This window comes from Crassostrea angulata, chromosome 7 (genome assembly GCF_025612915.1).
Source record: "Crassostrea angulata isolate pt1a10 chromosome 7, ASM2561291v2, whole genome shotgun sequence".
NCBI classification, from domain to species: domain Eukaryota; kingdom Metazoa; phylum Mollusca; class Bivalvia; order Ostreida; family Ostreidae; genus Magallana; species Magallana angulata.
The window spans coordinates 37203570-37228563 of record NC_069117.1 but is presented as its reverse complement, the minus strand read 5'-3'; the positions used below and the strand labels follow the sequence as shown (position 1 = coordinate 37228563).

The following is a 24994-nucleotide window of genomic DNA, read 5'->3' as shown; positions in this document are numbered from 1 at the left end:
GCTATAACTAGCCGTGGATAACTAGATAACTAGCCCCCTGCATTACCCTCACCAATCCTTTAATCAATGCGTGGTTGCGCGCGCATTCGCGTTTGTTGATGTTGAACAATCTAAAATCTTATACACGCGGATATAGGCTTGTGGAAAGGGATCACACGTGTAAGTAGATGTATAACAATTAAATTCCTAATATAATATGTTTGAGTATAATTAATTTGTATTAAATAAAACATGTACAGATTTATCTTCATTACGTAAATCGACGGATCAATATTGCCTTTTGAGGTTGATCGGTTGATTAATTTTATATAAATGTACACATGTACAACGAGACTTCGTAAAATCGAAAGAAGAAGACTTAGTTCTATGTATGTTATAAAGTTTATTGTGTTCATTGCAGTATCTTTGGATGGATTTGGGTTTTCTTTTTAATTATAGTATAATATATGTGAATCTTAAAGACGTTATTTAAACCATCAATAAAATTGATGATGAAATATTGTACCAAATATCATGCATGTACTTGCAAGTATTACATATTTCAGCTTCCGGGTAAACGATCGTCTCTTCTCAAAAATACCAAGGTTTTATAATTGATTGCAAGTGTCTCATTTCAAAGAGAGATATTACGTAGACACGTCAGAAAGACTTCTAAGCTACCCCAGTTGTATTTAATTAGTTAAACCATGGAATGACAATACGTAAATTAATTATTTAATCACATTGCTTCATTGTATTTATATGTACATATCGTATTATTATTATAGTGTTGTAGGAATCGATACCCATATATGGGAAGTGAGATTTGGGGGAAGCTAAATCAGAACTTGCCATTACTACAGCGTTCGCTTCATCTTCCCACCCTTCTCGATAATCTCGTCAGAAAAGGCCAGATCGACCAACAAACTAACAAAGATCTGCTAAACTTAGAGGTAGAGGAAGCCGTGCCGAAACTACTAGATCTGCTGATGTCTCGGAATCCGTCCAGCGCCAGAGACATGAGTGATGCTCTCCAAGAGACCCATCCAGATATTGCCGAAAAAGTGGGCCTCGGCTCACTGCCTGGTACTTGATTTCATCTAATTTATTGCTATACATTACGTAGATTCTATTATTTTATTCGATAATTGACGTATTACTACAAGATGAATGTATATATGTTATATAATCATCTACGAGAGAGAGAGAGAGAGAGAGAGAGAGAGAGAGAGAGAGAGAGAGAGAGAGAGAGAGAGAGAGAGATTATATACTGACACTCATCCCAAATCCATTGATTCGCTAACAATACTTTGATATGCCTTTCAGCCGCAGAGGATTGTAGCGAACCGTCGGAGCACAGCCACGTTGTGAAATCCTACCACGCGGTGCTGGCGATATCCACGGAGCCACACAAACACCAGGAGGGGAACCAGCTACACCACTCCCAGAACAAACACTCGGCCTTCATGTGAACGGTACGTCCTCAACACCTGGCATATCTCTAGCTTCATTGTCAGAAGATACGTCATAAAATCGATATACGTAAAGTTTACAAAACGAAAACCGATACATGTAAATACATGTATGTAGAATGTCTATAGCTTATATTTCATTGTTCCATTATAACAAAATATGAAATTGTACCTTTACAATATATTTATCTTTTTTCTTTAACAGTGTGAAGAGCACAACAACAGTAAAAATGGATGAAAGATATAGTTTCTGTATATTACAGACATAATCAAACACATTATAAACATTTAGTTCATAGAATCTCTCCAAGTGAAAGAATCTCCGTATTTATTGAAATTTACTAATGTTCTTTTGTTGTTCTTTGTTGTTTTATAATTGAATAAACATTCTTTTTATTTTGATTGAAAAGTTTTTCTTGTATTATCAAGTAGAGATGCAGTCTGATTAACCCCCCCCCCCCTTCTCCTTACACTCGTCGGTCTGATTAAAACTGGAATGGTTTCAGTTAGACTGGCCGAGATGCACTATCTGGAGGTTTGATGTCGGCAGTTTTATGGACAATATATTTTATATTTTTAAATTTACCGAGTTTAATTCCGTTTATTTCTTACGGAAACGTATAGTAATTCACACCTCTATAGAAACAGATAGGACTGAAAATGTGTCTGAAATCTACACGCCCCATTTATCCATTGGTCGAAACCTACTGTGACCTAAGCAAAATCATGGACTGCACGAAATAATCATGATGATGTCAGACTAAAAAACGTACAGTACTGATGTCCATTAACAGTAATCTCTTTATTTGAAAGAACGATGTAAAAATAAACAATAAAATGCTTTCTTTGATGATTCATGTGGGTTATGAAGGTATATAGAGATCATTGCTGAAGAAACCCCGTTAACTTGGGTTATGCATTTTTTCTGCAATATCGCCACCTTCATAACCCGCATGTAAATCACCGAAGAAAGCATTTCTTTGTTTAGATAACGCATGCTTTATTGATTTCATTCGGGTCTAAGATTGCAGTAAAAATGTTAGTGTTTACTGCTTAAATGAGAATGCTTATAGTTGTTTGTGACCTACTTTATAAAATGTTCATGTATTTGAAGAAATCAGATTGATGGTTAACTTAATTGTATTCATCAATACCCAGGAAAAGATGGACGCAGTAATTGTGGGTACAATCCAGTCACACTGTCACAGTATTAACAGACAATTTTCGATTGCTCTAAGTGGGACAAAGCATATACCATATGTCGTACAATAAAACCTCGCCCTTGATATTACTACTATAAGTCTGTCCCAGGCTACTGTTCCCGTCACTTTGTGTGGTAGTAAGCATTTAACATCCAATAGTTGGCTTTTGCTGGAATTCAATAAAAACGCCACTGGGTGGCTTGCTTTTAAAATTTTGAAATTAGGTTCACGTTCAAATTTACATTGACTTCATTCTTGGCTTTAAAAAACTACATGTACCCAAACTGAAAATCGATACTGTGCAAGAAAAAATCAAAGTTCTTCATAAATAATTAAAAACGTCCCTCTTTTTACCACTGAAAATTTACAAGAACGAATAATCCTCATTTGAAAACTATAAATCAAAATCATACCATGCATTTTAAACAATTCATTCATTCTTTCCTTAGTTAACGCTGTATCTACTCCTTGCGCATCGATCAGGGACATAGCATTAGGGGGGCGGGACTACCTGAATGTGAATTATCAAGGAGTTGCCCCCCCCCCACCCCCGAGACCGACTGAAAATTGAAAAGTAAATAACAAATTGAACAATGAAATTGAAGTACTACTACGCTACCAACCCCCACCCGATTAGGAATTTCGCGTGATTTTAGGAAGTTGCCTTTTTGTTATTTATTTTTTTTTTTATTATTTATTTATTTTTTTTTTTTTTTTGGCTTGTCAAGAATTTTTGGATGAGTCTGCCCCTCCACTTTCAAAACGATGCCTACTTGCTTGTCGATGCAATCTTCATTCAAGTTTAGTCCTATATACGTGTACATGCATACTTCCAAAGCTTGCTTGACAATATTGGACCCTAAAGCGAGCTCATACATGTAGGGGCTAAGTAAGTTTTTCATAGCGAGCTCGTTGTACCCATGTAGTTAAAATGTTTCAATTTATAAAGGTACATGTACACTTTTAAATGTGTTTGTCCCATATGAGCAAGCTTGGTGCGCATATACAATGTGTCCTTCAATGAAAAGGGAGTGTTCCAATAAAATAAACGAGGGATTTTTGTCTGTAGCTCCTTAATGTATATACATGTTTTGATCAACTTAGTTGGGTTTTTACAAGGGTGTTTATGAATATTAGATTGTCTGTTGTTGAAATAGAGAATTCATGTAGTATTTGTATGAGATACAAATGTCATGTCGAATTTTCCCACAGGGGCTTTTGTTGTTACTTACTGGAATAATTATTTTAGATATTCATTTTTTATCCCCAAGCCGCTTATTTGACATTTGTACAGTTTATTTATCATTATATCTTTCATTATCCAAAAATTTCCTTTTATTTTGAGTGACTTTTTCCAGGTGTGTTAATTATTCCACCTTAATCACGCGGGAACTTGAAAGGAGTAAAGACTCGAGGTTCCATACTTGGGTTGGGGGATGGAGGGGGTGGTCCTATCCTCAAGCACATGTTACCTGAACATGATAAATATTATGAAAAATTGTGAACAATATCTCAGTACATAATAAAAACACGTAATGAATACAAAACGAATGTTTTTAATTTAAACTAAACCGACACGAATACGTTATTGTACGATCGACTTATTTTCATTGAAGTAAAAACCCGAGGTGTTCTAAACTATCACGAGATAGTCCGAATAATAGCAAAACCCGGATGTAAACGTCATAGAGAAAAAAATCCCAGCCACAACAAAGATCTTTTGTGGCCAAAATATTAACATCAAAAGTGCTTCATCTGCTAGACTGTGATAATCTTATTTCGTCTTATTGTTTAAACTATGACTACACCAGCAAGACGACGATTAATGAGAGATTTCAAAAGGTAAATAGCTATTATATGAACTTGTTTTGATAGCCTTATGAAAAGTTCCAAGATGGCCCCTATTTATATATCTGCGTCATTAATGTTTATATTTTCCTGTGTAATAGGCTGCAAGAAGATCCCCCAGCTGGCGTGAGCGGTGCCCCAACAGAAAACAATATTATGCTATGGAATGCTGTGATATTTGGGTAATATTTGTGAAGTTTTAAAAATCGCTGATTCATTAATGTTCAGCGGTCATATCTGTTTTTCATCCACTATTTTCAAAAGGTGACTAGAAGTACAGAATAGCCTTGGATATTGAGAAATGGTTTTCTAACAAGAATTTATCCTCCCATTTCTTACCAAACACTTAATTTGTATTTAGATTTTAAGAGCAAATTCTGAATATTTTTTTTTTACACATATTCCCATAAGAATACAAAAACTACTATTGTTTTATGAGAACAGAATAATAAGAATACAAAACCAGTATTATGGTTTTATGAAAACAGAATGATGCAATAAGTACTGGAACAAAATGATGGAGTGTTTACATTTATAGGGACAGGTCAAACTTTAAACTTTAGTTTCCATGTTCAAATTTTTTTTTCTTTATGTATTAGTGATAAAACTTTAGTTTCCATGTTCAATTTTTCTTTCTTCATGTATTAGTGGTAACATCTAACACAATGTAAGATGACCTTTCCGTTGAATTACATTTTATAATCACAGAGGATTTGTCAGGACTGAGGTATAGCCTTTGTACCAGTACATACTAAGGCCTGATCTCAGTCCATATGTGCTGGATTCTTCAATGTTCTTTATTTTTCTAACTCTTTACTAAAGCATACTTTAAGCAGAATTCAGAAGCCAAATATTTTTGATGATGTTGATGTCGGGCTTGGTGCCAGCCAGCTCATTATTCTTATACCATTTCTATGCAAATAATCCTTGGAGAACATGTACAATGTACTCGAGCATTGTCATCTTTGAAAACATGGTTTTCAGACTTTCAGTCAGAGACTATTGGTTCCATGCCTCCACCAAATGAGGTCTTCAGCTCTCGCCTCTCTTTTTCCATCACAATCTCAGATTTGTCTGAAAACATTGCTGTCAACACATGTGTTCTTCCTCTTTTCTATTGAGTCCAGTTGTTCAATATGCATTTTTAAACTCCCAACAGTAGATTTTGGTATTTGATAGCTGCAGGTCTGTAGCTCCTGGTCTGAAAAAATTTGAGTGGACAGCCTGGGAGCTACAGTTCCGTACGTGTTAAAAAGTTGCAATTTATGGTGCACAAAAACTTGCGCAAGTTCTGGACTGATTAATTTCTGAACACTATATGTGCAAATATTTGATTTTAAAAAATCAATGGTTTTACATATTTCAAATACCTGGTAATTTCTGAGTGATTTCTTAATTTTTTTCGTCTGCAACTCATTTTTCTTTTGATGACTGATTAGTTTGCAAATGCAGATGAAATAGAAATCATGTTACATATAAACGTTATTGATGACTGAATACTATTAATAACTACTGAAAACCCAATTCTAATTATAACCAATTTATAATTCCCATTGAAAATGAGAAAATGACATGATGTAACATCGAGCCATTTTGTCCAAATACTTACTGCATCACACTATATTTATGGGCATCTATTTCCATGGATTTAGAAAAGTCATAGTTTCAAGGAAAATTAAATATTTATTCTACACTTATTATATTTTCCCCTTAAACATTGAGAGAAAAGAAAAAAGCTATCTTTTTAAGCTCCATCAATGACCCTCTCTCTCTAACATCCAGGCGATGCCAAGAAAAGATATTCATATTAGTTATAAAACTTGTTTATTAATTGTGGTGTATTAAAAGAAATAAAGTCCAGTTCAAGTTCTACCAGGTATGGGATAAGAAAGCCAAAGAAAGAGAAATAATTATTGCGAGATCATACTCATGGAAATGTCTTTGAAGACTTTTACCAATTCGTGCCATAATAACTGAAGAAAGCATTTTAGTTACTCATATATGGGTATGTAGGGGATTTCACAGGATATTGATTTGGATAATTTGTTTTACCACGCAACTATAAAATGACTTATATAGAAATCATATAACTTTTATTCTTGTTCATACTGCATGTGTAATCGTTCTATTTTTAGGCCACATGATACGCCATTTGAGGATGGAACTTTCAAACTTACAATTGAGTTCACAGAGGAATATCCAAACAAACCCCCAACAGTTCGATTTGTGTCAAAAATGTTTCATCCTAATGGTAAGCATAGACAGTAGTTGTCTAATTAAAAAATATTTTGAAGGTTTTTTAAAAATTATCGGCGAGTTTTTACTAAGACCATTATATGTTTCAGTTTATGCAGATGGCAGTATATGTTTAGATATATTACAAAATAGATGGAGTCCCACTTATGATGCTTCAGCTATTTTAACTTCTATACAAGTAAGTTATCCATGAGTCTGACGTATTTATTTGATATGGTATCAAATTTGATGAAATCATTCAAAGAGAGTTCCTAAAGATCAAATTGAATGTGTGACCATATAGGGTATCGTGTATAAAAAAGTATAGAAAATCAAAGTTGTTACATTTTAAATCAGTTTTCAAGCAAGCATAAAATAATTGCAGACTTTTAAAAATTGCTAAAAGAAAAACAAGACAAAAACATTATTATTTTGTTTGTAGTCTCTTCTTCATGACCCAAATCCGAATAGCCCTGCTAATAATGAGGCGGCTCAGTTATATAGAGAAAATAGACGAGAGTATGAGAAAAAAGTACAATGCATAGTACAGGAGAGCTGGAAAGATGATTCCGATGATGACGATGAAAATGACGATGATGGGGGTGATGATGAAGATGAGGAGATGAAGTCTTAGCAAACATTTATTATGTATTTTACATCTGCACCCTAAATTTCTTGTGTGAAAAATTATTTCTTACAAAAACACATTATCAATTGTACTATTATTTATATTTACACAGATCATGTGAGTAAATTGATTCAGGACTGCAAATCTCATCATGTGAGGAGTCTGTATTTTGTTGTCATTTAAAGTGGAATTTTTGAATGTTTTTTCGGGTTGTTTAATGCTAGCCTTTCCCCCCCTCATCCTCATCATTCCAAAACATCCTGCAATAATTTTGTTTTGTCTAAGATTTGTAGTTTGAGATATTGAATGGCAAGGAGTTTCTGGGTCATAAAAATCATATTCTGTGATAATGTTTCATATATTAGTGTATAGTTATCCTAATTTGATAGAAACCGCATTTTTACATTTCATAAAATAGAATGTGTGAGAAGGAAATGTTTACATGTCTATTGTCAAAATAATTATATGTACATATTGCAGGATGTTTTCATACTTTCATATTTTCTATGCATTTTGATTTATTTTTCTCCCCATTTCAATGAATTAACTCTGGATTTTTCAGTCATTACTGGATGAACCAAACCCCAACAGTCCCGCAAATAATGTAGCAGCTCAATTATATAAAGAAAATCGCCGTGAATATGAAAAACGAGTTAAGGTTGTGGTCGAAGAAAGCTGGATCTATCATGGCGATGTTGATTGATCACTGTGGGCTCAAAAATACCAAAAAAATAATGTTTGCTTTTTTGTGCTTTGTTTGTTGCATGTAATGAAAGACTTCAAATTAAAAAAAACCCTTCATCTACTAAAATGCTTCACCTTTTTAAACAGGAAACACTGTATTCTTGTTTTATCAGCAACTACAGACTTTATCTCAATCAATGCCCTTTACTGGTATTAAAAAAGACAAAGGCATTTGATATTTTTTAACTAAATGGTGTGTGAAAGTCTGTTATTCTTTTATATTAAATGTGCTGCTACTTAATGCGATATTAAGGAATTCTGTGATGTCTTTCATGTTTACTTTTTTTTGGTTCTATTATTAATGTCTGTCATTTGCTTGTTTGGCCATTTCATAGATTTTTTTTTTCAAGATCTAAGAAAATTAACTTGGATTCAGTGTATTGTTGAGATTGATGATAATATTCCACATAATACATGTATAATATACCGAGTGTCTGTGTACTTGGTATGCTGTACTTGCTGTGTGTTCTGCAGGTGCATTTTAATGTGTAGATCAAAGTTTGTTGTTAAGTCATGAAATAAAATATATTTAAATACTGGTGTATATATAGTGTGATGCTTGTTTTTTATTTATTTTATATTCTGATTTATTAAATTATAAAATTTTTATTCATTGTAGGAAAAATAAAGACATTAAGTAATTTGTTATCAAGATAAAAACATTTTGTATGGCTGCTTAGTATACCCATCAAGCATGTAAGCAAAGCTAAATGAAGAAAAAAGAAACATAATTTGTTGTGAAAAACCATGACTGAGCAAAGATAGGGGTGAAAATACATTGGTTATGAGATAAATACAAATACAAATATTTTATCGGCACAAACATAATTACAATAATTGGCAAAGGCCCAATGGATATACAGGAAAATCATTGTATGTTTACAATTACTGATCTATATAGATCAGTTTAACATTTCCTTAGACTACCGGTAATTGACATCTGTGTTCAAAGCAGTCATTAATGAATTTAACGGTAATTTTTAAAATGGTATATATTTCAATATTTAAACATAAATGTAAAATGTATTTTTCTTTGTCCAAGTTATTGGCAATATTTATTTTAATTATATTATAAAAATTACTTAAATAGCTGTTCCTTAAGTGAGAATAGGCTTTACATTGAAAAAGAAAATGAGTTTCATCTTCAGTTGCACCAGTTTTACAAGCATTATACAATATCTTTCATTCCTAAATGTGGCATTATATCTACCACTTTCTATCGCAAGTTTATGTGCACTTAATCTTATTCTACTAATAGAGGATCTCTCAGATCTTTTCCTGAGTATATCAACATAAGGACTTCTTTTTCTCATATATATCATTTTTGAAAAAAATGGAGGTTTTTCCGAACCAAAATTTTTTTTATGATTGCTCTTGGATACATTGGTCAATGATTCTATGCTTTATGTTTGGTAAAAAGTGTTGAATTGTGCTTTTATAATTACTAATGTTTGAGAATCCAAAATTATCTAGGATGCCATAAATTTTCTTAGTCCAGGAATTTGAATTGATTGTTACCTGATATAATTTAAGTGCCAAAGAATTAGATGTTATCAAGTGATTCCAATATTTAATGCTTGAGAATGAGATTTTAGACCAAAGTGGTAACCTGTTTGATTCTGCCGAACAACCAGCATTACAGTAGATGCTTTGCAATGTAATCCAAGTATATCTTTTACATGAAATTTTTTGATAACTGAAATATCTTTCAATGAGAGATCCACTCCCCATATTTCACAACAATAAAGAAGTACAGGAAGTACAATAGAATCAAAAAGTTTTTCTAAGAGCTTACATGGATTATCAATACCAATTATTTTTTTCATTTTAAAATATGCTTTTCTGGCAACATTAAAAAAGAAACCAAGTTTAATAAATGAAAATAAAAAATGTACATTGCTGTTTTAAAAAAACAAACCTCAATTTTTCATTTTCATTTATTAAACTTGGTTTCTTTTTTTTTTTTTTTTTAATTATAATAAAATCTGTAGCAATATTAATGCCTAGAGCACATTATGGATTATATATCGGATACTCAATAAGATATAGCCTTTTTAAATTGACAACGAAGACCTTTAGATGGCTAGTCTGTAACTGGATTTTTCACTCCAATTTTGTTGCATGTAATATGAATGACTAAATATTAACTTGTTTGAAAACTTCGTTTTAATTTTATCCTCCTTCCTTATAAGTTTGGTAATTTTAAGGTGATTTTAAACATAGAATTTACTTTGGGTAGCCTTTGTGGTGATCGAATAAGGTCACTATGTAATCAAATCCAACAAAGCCCAAAGGGCTTTATGATAGATTTCATCGCATTTGATAATATTTGATCATCTCATAACATTAAAAAAAAAATCATTTCGTATAATTACATAACTTTCAACAATTGTGCATCAAATATTAACATTATTACATTACTTTTGTTTTCTAAATAATTATGCACACTCCCTCCCTCCTTGTGCCTCGACAATCATTTGCATCATCAATGAAATGTATTGAACTCTACATTACAAATTTGATGCAGTGTTATAACACATACACTAGAAATTGTAAGTATAAAACCATAAAATGTTTTCTTTTGGTGTATACAATTGAGATATAATTCAAGCAAAATAATCCTGCTGGTTAATATTTCTTCTGCACTGCTTTAAATTCTCATACCATGAAAACCAACAAATAAGTAAAACATAATCATCTTATATTTTATTATACTTTCAAAGTATTATAATAAATAAAGGAAGTGTATAAGTTTTTTTTGTTGCTTCAAAATATGTTACAGTGTATTATGGTCCACATCTCATTTGAGATATAAGCATTCTTAACTACTGGCATCTTTTTATATAAACTTAAGGCCTTGTAAGACTGCAATGTTTTAAATTTTTAATAGAACTACCAAACATTTAATAATAATTAGCTAGCTAGCTAGCGAGTAGTGACAGCCGCCTCCAATTGTTAGTTTGTGATGAAATATTTCTATATGGTTCTAGATGACTTTGGGCCTCTGGGGTAGGCACATATTGTAGTGGGCTTTCTTGTCCCAAAAATCCATCCCCTTCCAACCACACCAACCCTGAGAAAAAATGTGTATAATTAGAAAAGCCAATATCTAATCATAAAAGATTTTTAAAATATTCATAATAACAAAATATCAATTGAAACTAGAAATAATTTTGTTTACCTTTTCTAAAATAACCTTCAAATCCTCTGCCCCTGTGTAATGAGGATCTAATATAAGGAATTTGACGTCACCAGTCACTTCATTGAAATCCACTCCCAGAATAGTGTGAGCAAGCACTCCCCCTCCTTTATCCAAAAAATATTTTTTAAAGTGCAATTTAATGTAGAATAATTTTTCTACCAAGTCCTCAATCTGAAATTTTTTAGCAATTTATTGCAAACAGTTGTGCCATCAAGAGATAACTGATGTTACCGATATTTAACAATGTTTTTACTGATTTCATGAGCACAGACATTCCATACCAACCTATCATCACTGGTGTTCCCTGAATTTGGAAATGCTGGGCAAGTTCCCTCCCTTTAGTGGCAAGTTCACTCCCTTCACTGACAAAAGCAATGCGTGATGTGACCTGTAAAATATTTAAAAATAAAAATGACAGTTACCTAAAGGAAAGTAGATATTATTTGATAAAAATATTTAATGATAGATGTAACATATACCACAGTCGTACACATTCATCATCTTCATATACCAGTATACATATGTACTTGCTATAAAGATAGAACAAAAAGAAATAAAAATTGTGATTTGTAACCAGATGATGAAAGGGATAACATCGGTTATATTGATCCCACGCCGTAGACCTGGCTGTGAATAAGTTTGACAGTTATTTGTACTTACTCCAATTAGATGGTCCAGATGTGAATAAGTTTGAAGGTTATTTGTACTTACTCCAATTAGATGGTCCAGACAGTAGCTGACCTCCATGGATCCAATCCACTGCCGAAATCCCACAAACTTGGGCTCTTTATCACCAACATCAACCAGTGCCTTGCATTTGAATAGAATGATTTATTTCGTTATTATGTAACTCATGCTAAAAGGTCATTCATAAAGACAGCTGCTGTGTATTTTCATAAACTCTTCTATTAATTATAATGAAAGCATAAATAACCACATTCAAATATATAGTTAACTAATAGAAAATAACTAGAATATGTCTTTTTGAAACACAGTGCCTCAAACAATATAATAGAGTCCCATTGAAGCCAATTAGTGCATGGTCTTTTGCCTGATTCTGACACACTGTTGACGGAATAATGGATGACGTCTCTATCATTTAAAGTTAAAAAATTATGTTAAGTTTAGAGCAGAAAGACAACGTAAGTAGCACCTGTTGTATTTCCCTGTGAGTGGGTATGGGTTTATCTGTGTAGCCCTGAAATCGGAACCAGGAGACTAGAGTTTGGAGAGATCTGTAGGCACAGCCCCACATGTTGTCATCAAAGCGATCCTGCATGTAGTGGTGGTAGCTATACAGACCTTGAACTAAGTACTGCTGACCATCTTTCACTGTAATTTACAGGAATTAGATTGCAACATGATTGTCAATAATCTATGCCTCCCCAATATGTTACAATATTTAAACAGAGAAAACATTATCAACTCCTTATAAAACAAGAGAGTTTTGTCAAACACATATATGCCCCCTCCCTTGAAGACCTCTACGAAGAAAATGAATGGAAACTGATAATGGACTGACCACTTCACTTTACAGGACTGGTGATGGTGTTTAAAAGAGTATCAGAGGCAAGTTAAGTGTCTATATTTGTAGTGTCAGAGAAATCTTTTGGAATCAAATATTTGTGAAGAAAGTGGTAGGAAATAAAATTAATCAGTCCAAAACTACCAATAGTGATGAATTGTTTGCCGTTAACTGCAGATTTTTACTCTGGTTGTTCATCTGAGTTTTTTTTAGACAGGGAGCTACGGACCTGCAGCTTACAGAACATATACATACTTGGTTGTGTGTTTATGTACTGATGAGGGTTTATGAGATAGCCATTTTGGTTGATGTCCTCTGGGAACAGGGAAACATTTCCTCTTCTAAACACTGGCCTTGATAACGGCAAACAAAACAAAGAATGTAATTCTCGACGTCTGCTTTCTAAAAGTATATACATAAGTCAATTAAATGATTTGAAAATTAAGATGGAATCAGTGACAAAATTAAGCTTTAAATACAATCAAAATTATACAGGAATATTACAATCATAGGGCTAAAAAGTCTCCATTTTGAGGAACATTGCAAACATTCTGAATTGACAATGATGATTGGAAAATTAACCTTCAATGTAGACAAAGATTAATTATAATAAATGCAGTTCCATAGATATTTATACCTAGTTTCTCTTCTGACTTTCCCTCTGGATAGATCACAGATACAATTGCTGTAGACTTCCATGGTTGAAAATGAAAAACCTGTACTTTTGGAGGTACATCTCCCTTTCATATGATAAAAAAAACCTCACAATAAAAAAACTGGAAAAATTTTCAATATCTATATTTTCATAACAACAATGTGTCTGCATTATATTCAACATAGAACAATCAGGTTTTATAAAAAAAATTTTCATTCAAAGATGTACACAAATAATTTTTTGTTATTTGCATCAAGAAAATATGGTGATATTAACAAAACAAGGTAAGGTTTGTTTACAAGGAATATTGTACAAAATTTCCTCTTCTTCACACAGAAAACAAACTGTAACATTGTATACCATGCATAAAAACATAAATGTATTTACCTCAACATATTGAACAAAGCAATCTTGCATTGCTCTGAGCTGGTTGCAGATTGCTGTTGTCATATACTGTCCCAAGGTCAATACCGTGGTGTCCGCGGTGACCTGACAGCACACATCAACAGGGAGAGTCAAGGTCACTGCCTGGAATTTTTCTGAAGGGAAACAAAAGTATAAGAAGATGTACCAGTAATTATAATCAGGGCGATTATAAAGTCTCCCAAATGAAAGAGGCCATCATTTGGAGTAAGGATGACCCATATGGGTCAAACTTTACAGACAAAAAGATTAAGAACTTGATTATTTTTATTTCTAAAGTTTCATAATGTTCCCCAGGGGTTCATTACTATACATCAGGTGAACCAATATGACCTAAGGAACAAGAATATATATTATGGTTAAGGGGTGGGGATCTTAACTGTTTTCAAGTTATTTGGGCACTTCCTGTTTTAAGGGGGGGGGGTCAGGACCACCCCTGGGGCCAATGACCTACATACCATTTGCATTTGATGCCTCTTAACACATGGAACAAGTATATGGTTTAGGGGTGGGGATCTTAACCGTTTTCAAGTTATTTGGGCACTTCCTGTTAGAGGGGGGTCAGGACCACCCCCTGGGCCCATGACCTACATACCATGTGATGCCCCTTAACACATGGAACAAGAATGTACTAGTATATGGTTCAGGGGTGGGTATCTCGACCATTTTCAAGATATTCTAGCACTTCCTGTTTGAGGGGGGTCAGGACCACCCCCAGGGCCCATGACCTACATACCATTTGATGCCACTTTACACATTAATCAAAAATACATATGGTTTAGGGGTGGGGATCTTGACCGTTTTCAAGATATTTGGGCACTTCCTGTTTGAGAGGGGTCAGGACCAACCCCGGGGCCCATGACCTACATACCATTTGATTCCCCTTAACATAAGAAACAAGAATATATATATGGTTTAGGGGTGGGGATGTCTGTCTGTCCATAACAAAAGTTCTGTCCAAAAATGGTAATGACAGTCATAAGGAATCTATATTTTGAACACAATATTTAGGACTTTCAATAAAAAAGTTAGAACATGTTTCATAATTGTTTCCACACGTCACAACTTGAGTTTTCTTACACATGTACTGCACTTTAATTAATATTTTCACTGAATTTTCACTCTCTGTTTTCACCCAGTAAAAACCTTTAAAAAAACTGTTATGATTCTCCCTTCCATATTTGCAATTAAATACATGTACCAAACTGTCACACTTCGCTTTAAAATTACCGTAATTTAATAATTATTTTTACCTTAAATTTGCAGAAATCAATGGCTACTGCTTTTGGGAAGAATTTTGAGAATACCCCACCCTATCTTTATTATTTCCTAATTAATCATGTAGTACAGTGGCTAGCTCTTCCTTTACACAAACAAGAAACCCCTTCCTTCAAGAATGGTTTTCAAAAAGGTCAGTTGAATTTTGTCCATTTATTCTGGAGAAAAAAAATATTAAAATCTTGCTTCACGATAAAGATGACAAGAGACACTAGAATATTTTGATCAGAAAAAGCTCAATGGAGCCTTCTGTTCAGCTGAACTAAAATGAAGACAATTTGTTGTAAAAAAAAACTATAAAGTACATAACATAATGAATGACTTTTCTTTATTAACCTTGCATGACTAAATAAATGAATACCTAAATTGTGTTGTATGATGGGGGCACACAGAGTTCCCTCGCCACTGTCATCAGCGATAGATATATTCTGAAGCACCCCACACTGCAAAGTTCTCTAAATGGCCAAAGTAAAAGGAAAACATAAACAAAAACTGAATCAAAACAATGAACTCACTGGTTTTAACTGTATTTATTGACCGTGCCTGTACTACATGTGCCACATTTAATAAATTTATATCCCATCCACAAAACTCAGGAGTGAACAGTATTCAATGAAGTGAAATCCCTTTCAAATTGTTTTCACTCATTACTAGATCATTTAAAGGATGTGTAGTTTTTTGCTGGCCTGATTGGTTTTGTTTTTGTTCAATTGATATTAGATATAAAAAAAAAGCTACCACCTGTGCAACCCTTACCTGTTTGTAAGATTTAGAATGTTTCTGTTTTCCACTGACAAATTCATCTTCATCTGAAGTTGTGAGATCGAGAAGCCTTGAGCACACTGCTTCATTGGGCAGTCCTACCAGACTCGAGGAATTGAACACTACTTCAGTATCCTGTACTCGGTACACAGCTGATGGCGAGGATAAAGTATTGCACAAATTCTCTATCACATTTGAAAGACTGTTTTTCAGGGAACCTGTAATATACATTTTTTTCATGTCATGAAATGTTCTCAGGTATAACTAAATAATTATGAAATATGGCACCTTTCAGCATTCAATATAATAAAATCATATATTACTGTGGTCTCATCAATATTCGTTGAATACCAATTTTCGTGGATTTCGCTGTTAAGTTGATCCACGAAATTAAATGTTCATTGAAATTCAATTTTCAACAAACATTTTGTATTGATAGGATCATTGGCCACGAAATTACGTATCCTTGAAACTATGGTTTTCAGAAAATCCACGAAAATTGATACCCACGAAAATTAATGAAACCACAGTATATGATTAATTCCTAGCTCTCTGATTGGCTGATCTCGATCCAACAATCTAGAAACAAGTAAAAAGCTGTCAATGTGACAACAAACCGGGTTTTCTTTTATGTGAACTGAATCCATAATCCATGTCAACCCTGAATTGATAAACACTACCAACCGTATCCAGTGAAATGGAGTACCCTATATGCAATATTTTGCCAAAAAATGACTAAGTTCACAATGCTAGTATTTTTTCATCAATTATCAGAAATCAAAATCCTAGCAATATGCACACCTCTAATATACATGTATGTACAACTAATCTGCAAATTAACAACTTCCTATCATGAAAACTGTAGGAGGAGTTATCCGTACATTGAGGGTACCCTGTATGCAATATTTTGTTAAAAAATGATTAAGTTCAAAAGCTGGTATTTTTTTCATAAGATATCAGAAATCAAAATCCTAGCAATATGCACAGCTCTGATATATGTTCAATTGACCTGCAAAAGAACAACTTCCTATCATGAAAACTGTAAGAGGAGTTATCCGTACAATGAGGGTACCCTATATGCAATATTTTGTAAAAAAAATGACTAAGTTCAAAAGCTGGTATTTTTTTCATAAATTATCAGAAATCAAAATCCTTGCAATATGCACACCTCTGATAAATGAACAATTGATCTGCAAAAGAACAACTTCCTATCTTGAAAACTGTAGGAGGAGTTATCCGTACAATGAGGGTACCCTTTTGGCAGCCGCCCTCCTCCCACACGCCCGCCATTTTCAGATTTTTCACCATTTTAATAACCGGATTTTTCCGTCGGAAAACAGTCGGTTAAAAATGAAATGTTATATTCACTTGTGACCTAGGAGGTCAATATAACATTTGATTTTCTATACATTGGACTAAAAATTAAAGTCCAAAGCAATGTCACTTATCTCAATTTGTTCAGCTATTGCTTCAATCTAAAATCTTTGATTCGCTTGATAACACTCAATTTGATACATTTGTATCAATTCATCGCTCAATCATATGACAAAGAACTACTGCTGGGTTTTTTTATCAATAAAATCATTTAGCTACCCTCGAAGAACAATATTCACCTCGCCTTCACAAGGAATATCGTATATCTTGGGTATACCTAAATCATCATATTGACCCCAAAACAGCAATAATTGTATATTATTCCACAAATATATTCATTAATCACCAATTTTCTCATTAATACTGTAAGTAAAATGTGCATCTTTCCAAAACCAGTGAATTTCCATATGTATACAGGGCTGTGATTTCCTGAACATGTGGTACTGGTATTTAAGATTACCTTTTGCAGCTACTTTTACTGAAATGGTAAGTGGACATCTGAGCCTGGCTGTGATGAGAGCTGGGAGGTCCTCGGTTATATCTATAACTTTGGGTTTCTCCACAGTGTTCTGATCAGGAGACACAAAAATGTTGTCCTCAGTCACCTTGTTGTCCTTGGGTTGTTTGACTAGGATCACCAAACCATTCTATCATAATAGATAACTAGTGATTATAAATGAAAGTTAAAAATTAACTAACAATCTATAAAAATTCTAATAAAAACTTGGAAAGGGAAATAATAATATATCGTGTCTCAATCATTTGACTTTTATCAAGATGTAACATTCATAGTAGGATCTGTTATCTTTATCTATAGGTACAAAAATGACCTTATGTCAAAATAAAACTGTGCTTATAAGTAAACTATACACTCAACAAAACTTTTAAGCGTTCATCCAGTATAATGTATAAAAAATTTACTATATAAAATAAGCACATTTATTTGTCTTGTTGTCGGGTGGACTAATTTCCACTTAATGTCCAAATAGTTAAAAACGGTGCTTGACCTTGACCTAAGATTGTGACCCAAAACCTTGACCTTTGCTAATTATCACAAACACTTCTGGTTTGGTTGAATTATGCTGATAGAAATGACATTACTTCTAGAGGAGAAAAATTTTATCAATACATGTACAACGTTTCCATTGTGTTGCATAATATTTAAAAAAATGTTGAGAACAAAATAAACAGTGAATACAATGTGTTATAGAAACAATACAGGCACCAATATTCCGACTGCTCTGGCTGTTTTCTCAATAATCATTTTGGCCATGCTACGTGTTTTTCTTTTTAAACTGTATTACTAATAAAAGATAAATATATCGATAAAAAACAAAAACACATCACACAAAATTGTCAATCTTATTGAGAACAAACAGAAAAATACCAAAAAATGTTTCGACGTTTTGTCATGGGTAATTGATTTTAATTGATTTTAATTTTTGTTGTCTTATTTTATCTGTGCTATTGACGAAAAGACATATCAGTTATGAAATGTTGAAACTTTCACATAATTTCATTTCATTATTTTTACATTGTTCTATTTATCAGGGTGAACACTTGTAAGCTTTATTGATGTATAAATATTCTTGACACTGATATTTGAATAATCATAAAAGTTTTAACCTGGTTTTGAAGAGGATATTTGCTGACTTTCTTGACAATATCATCTGCTTGCAGTGACTGATTTTCAAAAAATATTCCACAAACTAATAATCCTGGAATCAAAACATTCATTCAGTAATAATTTAAAATACAAGCTATTCACTCGGGCCATTTCAGTCCCTGAAACATTCTATTTTCTGACTTGAACAATGAGTGCATGAACAGTGACCGAATGTGGAGGGAATGCTGAATGAACACTGAGCAAACGCTCAGTACATGGTGTTTGAACTTTGATGGAATCTGGTGAGCGATTGGTGATCAATGGTGAGTGCATGAAGAATGGGCTGATGGGCTATGTATTATCTCCAAGATTAAAAAATAGTATTGATAAATCATTCACACTAAATACGGTACAAATTGCTTACTACATAGATTGAAGTGGTGAAAATGGTTTTATAACAAGAGGCCCAGGGGCCACATTGCTCTACTGAGCAACAAAAACCTTAACTCTGATGGAATTAGCATTACAGTATCAAAATTAAAATATCTTGACAATTAGGAACTCAAAATTTTTAAAAATCTGCCAATTTTTTTTCCACATATTTTTATGGCAAATACCAAGCCCTTTTGTTGTTGTACCTGTAAAAGGATTTTTCTCTATTCCTATACCCCCCCCCCCCCCCCCCCCCCACTTTGTGGCCCTCTTTTCTCTAGGAAATCATGGTTTGATCAAACTTAAATCTACACAACCTTTGCTTTCACACAAGTTTCTACTTTTTGGACTGAAAACTTTTAAAGATTTTCTCTATATATTCCTAGTATGTAAAAATTCATACCCCATTGTTGCCCCGTCCTACCTCTGGGGACTATGATTTAAACAAACTTGAATCTACACTGTCTGAGGACGCTTCCACTCCAATTTGAGCTTTTCTGACCTAATAGTTTTTGAGAAGATTTTTAAAGATTTTCTGTATATATTCCTATGTAAAAATTCACCCCCCCCCCATTGTGGCCCCATCCTACCCCTTGACCTTTCAGCTCAGGTGAGCTAAAAAGTATCTTTTCAGACATATTGAACCAAATGTGACAAAGTTTATACATTAGAATTTTACATAATCAATTTATAATAAATGTTTTTACATGATCCTAAAGCTTTGTTAAACACACAACATTTACACTGTATTTTAAATATAAATTATTTGTCATTATAAAGAACACATGCTCATTTTCGTTTTCCTGTTTTCCAAGATGATCTTTCTACTTCAGAGTTCTGAATGACAATGAAGATTAAAAAACATGAATGGTGAGCGAGCAGTGAACGATAGTTGAGCTCATACTGAACTTAATATAAGAAAACGCTGATTGCTTTCTAAACAGTCAGCGCGAACAGAGCAGAGCAGAGAGCAAAAACTGTGAATGATGAATGCAGGTTGAGTGAATGGTGAACACACACTGAGCACAAGGTGAATAGATGCTGAGCAAACGGTGAGGAAACACAAAAAGGGGACAAGGACTGTATCAAGGAACATTGAAATTGAATACACTGTCTCTGCATGTGCATTTGTCTACAATTCATACATGTATAATGAATATTTACACATAATTTTAAAACAAATACATTCTTTAAAATTGAAAAACTTTAAAAACTTGTTCATGACCACTTACCACCAGAGAGATATCGTGTGACGGAATCTTTTTGGTTGGTAAAGTTGTTTGGACTGGAGTCTGTGAAACAGCAGCACCCTGTGACATGCCAGCCAGCCTCTGACTCATGACCAAGCAACACCCCAAAAAAAGGATCAGCTGTATTGCTATAGGTAGCCAAAGTCTGAAATCAGAAATAAATATACTAGTACTGGTTTAAGTTTATGTTCCATCAAAGTACATGTATAACTTTTCTTGGGATTCTACCATTTTTATAGATGTTCTGGAAAAGCAAATGCAACAGTTTTCGCACCTGTTTGAGTAACACAGGTGAATTTTTGTCCTCAAACAAAGTGTGCTTACACTAAGATATAGTTCGGGTTGATTGCTTTTTCATGTAGTTAAGTATAAACCTGTACTTTTGCCATTGAAACATGTATCTTAAAATCAAAGAGCAAATGCGCATTTCAGGAGGAAGATCGAAATTAAATACAAAATACACAATTATGCATAAAAAAGAAGAGGTTTTATAGAATAACCATTAGGTTTAGATATTGTGTTAAAAAACAGAAATGTACAAATGTTTCAATTATAAAGGTTTTACTGATATGACAGCCCGTGCTTCACCTGGAAGGAAAATGTGCCAAAAAGTCAAAAACCCATGCATTTTGGTATATATTACGCACCCCTTTCTCACATAGAAATAGTCTAAAAAATAAAGTATGCATCATATTTGGCAAAATAGGCTTTAACGATTTTAATACAAACAAAATACAATATTTTAAACTGATATTCCTATTTAATTTGATCCAAATTTCATTTTAATACGATATACATATGTAACAATCAAAATATATAACGAGTTTCCTTGAAAAAGTTGTTGGGAAAATCATTGTGATTTATGAGTCATGGAAAAAACTTAAATGAATTTTGTTACTACTAGTTCGAATGAATCTTGGGAGGAGAATTTAACTGGAATAAGAGGCCACCTGTCTCAGTGGCCACTTTCAAAGTTTCTCCGAGGTGGCCTCTTAAAATATTTGTGACTGTATACAAAATACACAATTCTGCATAAGAAAGAAGAGGTGTTTATAAATGTCGTTAATTATAAAAAAGCACAAGTATGCCAACAGATGGAATCGAACCAGGGCACAAAAAAAAATATCATTTTACGATACATATCCAGCGGTTTAACCTACTGAGCTATCCAGAACTTACACTAGAGACCACATGATAGAAATCACATTCCAAAACTTTTGTTGGTTTTTTGCAAAATTCGACCACAGGGCCAACGTGCCCCTAAAAAAATTCTATCTCAATGCAAATTTGAAAAATGTTCAAATATGTATCAATTATAAAAATAACAAAAAAACTTCGATTTTCAAAAGTGATTTTTTTTCGGGAAATCCATCTCCCCTACAGGTCAATTCAATTGTTATTTGCAACATATCCTTTACTACATTCATGTTCTATATGGGAGTTTTGCTGCATCAGCTCAGCCATTCTATGAAAAGTTAATTGCAGCAAGCTTTCTCGAGAATAAAAAACTTTCTCTTCTGAAGAGAAGGAAGAGTTGTCATTAAAAGTCTTTCTGTCAGAAATCCTATTAATGAAACGTCATTTGATTAACAAGAATTTTATAAAACGTGTTTAATAGCGAGCGCAGCGAGGCGGCGCGAAGCGCCGCTCGCGTAGCGAGCTCATTGACAACGTGTACGAACGGAGGAAATTCGAGTTGAAATCTGCACATTGTTCAAATTAAATTTTGTGGACCCGCGTGAAAACGTTCTACTATCCCAGTGATCCTTTGCGGTGCATAGCAACATGGCGGAACAGGAAGCGTTTCTAAGGAAAATTCCTAACTGTAAATCGCATACATCATTTTCATTTAACAATAAAAAATCCTTTTAGAAACATTAAAGTAAACAACACATATGCTTACGTAAAAAACTGTACCTATGACGTCATTTCCTTCCCCGAATTTGTCCGACAATATACAAAAACTGTCGAGCGCAAAGTATGACGTACAGTGATCTCGCGTGTTATATTCCTGCGATACATTTAGAGGTGGATCAAGCATCTGTACTGAATGTAACGTGTAGGAAGTACTCAGTAGGGAGTTACCGTTAATACTGATACTGCGCTCGCTATTAACGGTGACTCTTTGGCTGATTAGTTTTGTTTTGATGATTTTTTTTTGCTCAGTAAATACACATGCAAGTTCCATGCTAAATTTATTGTCATATTGATCCAATCATTGTATACATTACTTGTCATTAGGTAGGTGACAAAAAATTATTAAAAAAGAAAAGTCTAATCGTTATTAGATCTACGTGTAGCCACGTCATTTTGTAATGAATAAATAAAAGAAAAAAATTCAACTGTTGAAATATCTACATGTATTTGTTATAGTTGCATATGTGGTCAAACCTTTCAATAATATTGGATATCACACACTAAAAAAAGGGGGAGGGCACATATGTCTGCAATGCTTATATAGCGTACAAAAATTATATAGATTAAAAACAAAATTGATGTCACATAGGAAAATAATTTTAAAACACCGGTAACAACAAGGAACAAAATGAGATATATATAACACAGACACACATTTTATTGATTTTAATGATCATTATTAAAAGGAAAAGGAGAGATAAAAAAAAAACCCGACTTTGTGTTTATCAAAATATTTTAATAAGTCTGTATAACATTTTATTAATGCTCAGTGGTAGTTTTTTGTTTGAGTGTATAAGCCTAGGAAGGAACCATTGGAATAAAAGTTTGATATCTTCCGGTTCCTTGCGGTGGTAAAAGTTTTCGAGACAAAGCCAAAGTTTTTTGGTTTGGTTAAGTCCACGGGTTGCATTTAACAATGATGACAGATGTGTGGCTCCTTCTGCGCTCGCCCCAACGGTCGCACCGTAAAACATATTAAACATGTATATATTATTAGTATCTTCAATGATATAAAATGGCTTCATCATTAACTCTATGATGTGTATACTTTAACTATAAACACGTAGCATATAGAACAGCTGTAAAAAAAAAATGCATGCTGTCCATATGTCGGCAAATGTTGGGGGTGGGGGGTTAGTTTTTATATTTTAAACATTTTCTACTGTAGTACATAAAAGCTCATTTTAATCAAGGATATCTTTATGAAATCGTTTAAAAGAATTTACGTATATCCTTACCTCTATCACATTTCTGTTGATGTGTACAGCTGCCATACCTTCTACTTTCACTTTCAATAAATAAAGTTAAGTTGTACTGTATGCAATTCATCATTTTTTATAATATCAAATTATTTTCGTTCGAATTGAATTTCTTCCAAGTGAAAATCATCAGAATAACAAAGAAAGTAATACAAGCCAATTGAAGAATTCTTTGATGACGAATTAAAGTCTTTTGAATTTTAGAAATTATATCAATTTTATTTCTTTTATATAATAAACAAGTTATTTTTAATTTTATTTTTTTATAAAATATATCAACATAGTTTAACCACATTTTTAAAAAAAATGGGATTTATAAACTTCTTTTGGTGCTATAGTGCATAAAACTTGACCTTTTTGTACTGAAAGTGCCGCGAACCTACATCTATGCCATGTGGTGATAATGAACAGTGCTTAAAGTCAAAAGTCCGAAGGAAAAATACAAAACAGGAGCAAAGCAAACACGGACCTTTAAAAAAAGAAAGAGGTAGGATCAGGTTCCATGGAGCATCTTTTGCTGACTGGTCACACCGGTACCCGCCGCTGTGTACACTTTGTCGTAATCGGGAAAACTGATGGAAAAGTCCGTAATCATAAATCGCTTTTCCATCTATTATAATATTCTTTTTTTTTTATCAGAATGAACCACGAATTTTGATATATTACACGTACATTAAATAACCGATTCAAACATTCTTACACCATAAACTAAATGACAAGTTAATTGTTCAAAATGTTCACTAAATTCTTTGAAATACACGTACTTCGAATTTTTTGTAACTTTCTACGCAAAATACAGCCTTAATGTAAAATATAGATGTGCTAGAAACTGAATTAATACGTATGTGATGGGCGAAAAAACCAATATGCTTGACAGTGATTGTAAATATTCTATACTAATGTGGTTATTTTACTTTTTCTTCTGCATTTAATACAAAATCACAACTCTAATATGAAAGTAAATTCTATCTAGATAGCACCACATCCAAAAAGGGTATCATCATAGACCCTTTACCTGTTGTTTCTTCTTTATTTAAAAATAAAGTTGAGGGGGATACTTTTATATATGTTTACCCTTTATGGTTTATGATAGTTTAATGACCTTATAATGATATGTATGTTTTATGTCTGTTCTGTATGAAATCCATGGACTTCATGGTCAACGGTTGATTAACCAACAAATGATCTCTTAGCTAACATTTA

At 33.2% G+C, this 24994-nt stretch overlaps 3 protein-coding genes across 5 annotated transcripts; 2 read left to right on the top strand and 1 right to left on the bottom strand.

Annotated features, from left to right (window-relative positions):
- On the top strand, positions 1–1853 carry LOC128155850 (uncharacterized). 2 transcript variants are annotated; one of them, XM_052817726.1, is made up of 4 exons: positions 1–159; positions 768–1065; positions 1306–1454; positions 1657–1853. In XM_052817726.1, the coding sequence occupies exons 2-3, from the start codon at positions 792–794 to the stop codon at positions 1449–1451; spliced, it is 420 nt and encodes a 139-aa protein (XP_052673686.1). In that variant the 5' UTR covers positions 1–159; positions 768–791; the 3' UTR covers positions 1452–1454; positions 1657–1853. The 2 variants fall into 2 exon arrangements, with proteins under 2 accessions (XP_052673686.1, XP_052673687.1); XM_052817727.1 differs by having other exon boundaries at positions 79–159; positions 776–1065.
- A 2451-nt stretch (positions 1854–4304) lies between these two features.
- Positions 4305–8652, top strand: LOC128193121 (ubiquitin-conjugating enzyme E2-17 kDa). Of its 2 annotated transcripts, none has more exons than XM_052866381.1 (5): positions 4305–4495; positions 4603–4683; positions 6637–6752; positions 6847–6935; positions 7927–8652. In XM_052866381.1, the coding sequence occupies exons 1-5, from the start codon at positions 4452–4454 to the stop codon at positions 8065–8067; spliced, it is 471 nt and encodes a 156-aa protein (XP_052722341.1). In that variant the 5' UTR covers positions 4305–4451; the 3' UTR covers positions 8068–8652. The 2 variants fall into 2 exon arrangements, with proteins under 2 accessions (XP_052722341.1, XP_052722340.1); XM_052866380.1 differs by lacking the exon at positions 7927–8652 and adding an exon at positions 7179–7398 and having other exon boundaries at positions 4307–4495.
- A 2149-nt stretch (positions 8653–10801) lies between these two features.
- On the bottom strand, positions 10802–23852 carry LOC128193120 (ufm1-specific protease 2-like). Its single transcript, XM_052866379.1, has 14 exons — positions 23771–23852; positions 20598–20760; positions 18954–19045; positions 17788–17974; positions 15948–16171; positions 15553–15646; positions 13878–14029; positions 13473–13575; positions 13091–13237; positions 12464–12642; positions 12022–12120; positions 11596–11698; positions 11290–11414; positions 10802–11181 (listed from the first exon to the last, which is right to left on the bottom strand). Exons 1-14 carry the CDS (start codon positions 23804–23806, stop codon positions 11095–11097), a joined length of 1791 nt encoding a protein of 596 aa, XP_052722339.1. The 5' UTR covers positions 23807–23852; the 3' UTR covers positions 10802–11094.
- Positions 23853–24994: the final 1142 nt, after the last annotated feature.

What these genes read in the sequence shown, in the direction of transcription:
- LOC128155850 (XM_052817726.1), top strand. Translation starts at nt 792, where the DNA reads ATGGGAAGTGAGATTTGGGGGAAGCTAAATCAGAACTTGCCATTACTA. An exon ending in GGGCCTCGGCTCACTGCCTG is followed by an intron (nt 1,066 to 1,305) that starts GTACTTGATTTC and finishes TATGCCTTTCAG; the next exon opens with CCGCAGAGGATTGTAGCGAA.
- LOC128193121 (XM_052866380.1), top strand. Translation starts at nt 4,452, where the DNA reads ATGACTACACCAGCAAGACGACGATTAATGAGAGATTTCAAAAG. An exon ending in TTAATGAGAGATTTCAAAAG is followed by an intron (nt 4,496 to 4,602) that starts GTAAATAGCTAT and finishes CCTGTGTAATAG; the next exon opens with GCTGCAAGAAGATCCCCCAG. An exon ending in CTATTTTAACTTCTATACAA is followed by an intron (nt 6,936 to 7,178) that starts GTAAGTTATCCA and finishes TTTTGTTTGTAG; the next exon opens with TCTCTTCTTCATGACCCAAA.
- LOC128193120 (XM_052866379.1), bottom strand. Translation starts at nt 23,806, where the DNA reads ATGGCAGCTGTACACATCAACAGAAATGTGATAGAG. An exon ending in AATATCCTCTTCAAAACCAG is followed by an intron (nt 17,975 to 18,953) that starts GTTAAAACTTTT and finishes CTATTATGATAG; the next exon opens with AATGGTTTGGTGATCCTAGT. An exon ending in GCTTTGTTCAATATGTTGAG is followed by an intron (nt 13,576 to 13,877) that starts GTAAATACATTT and finishes ATCATATGAAAG; the next exon opens with GGAGATGTACCTCCAAAAGT.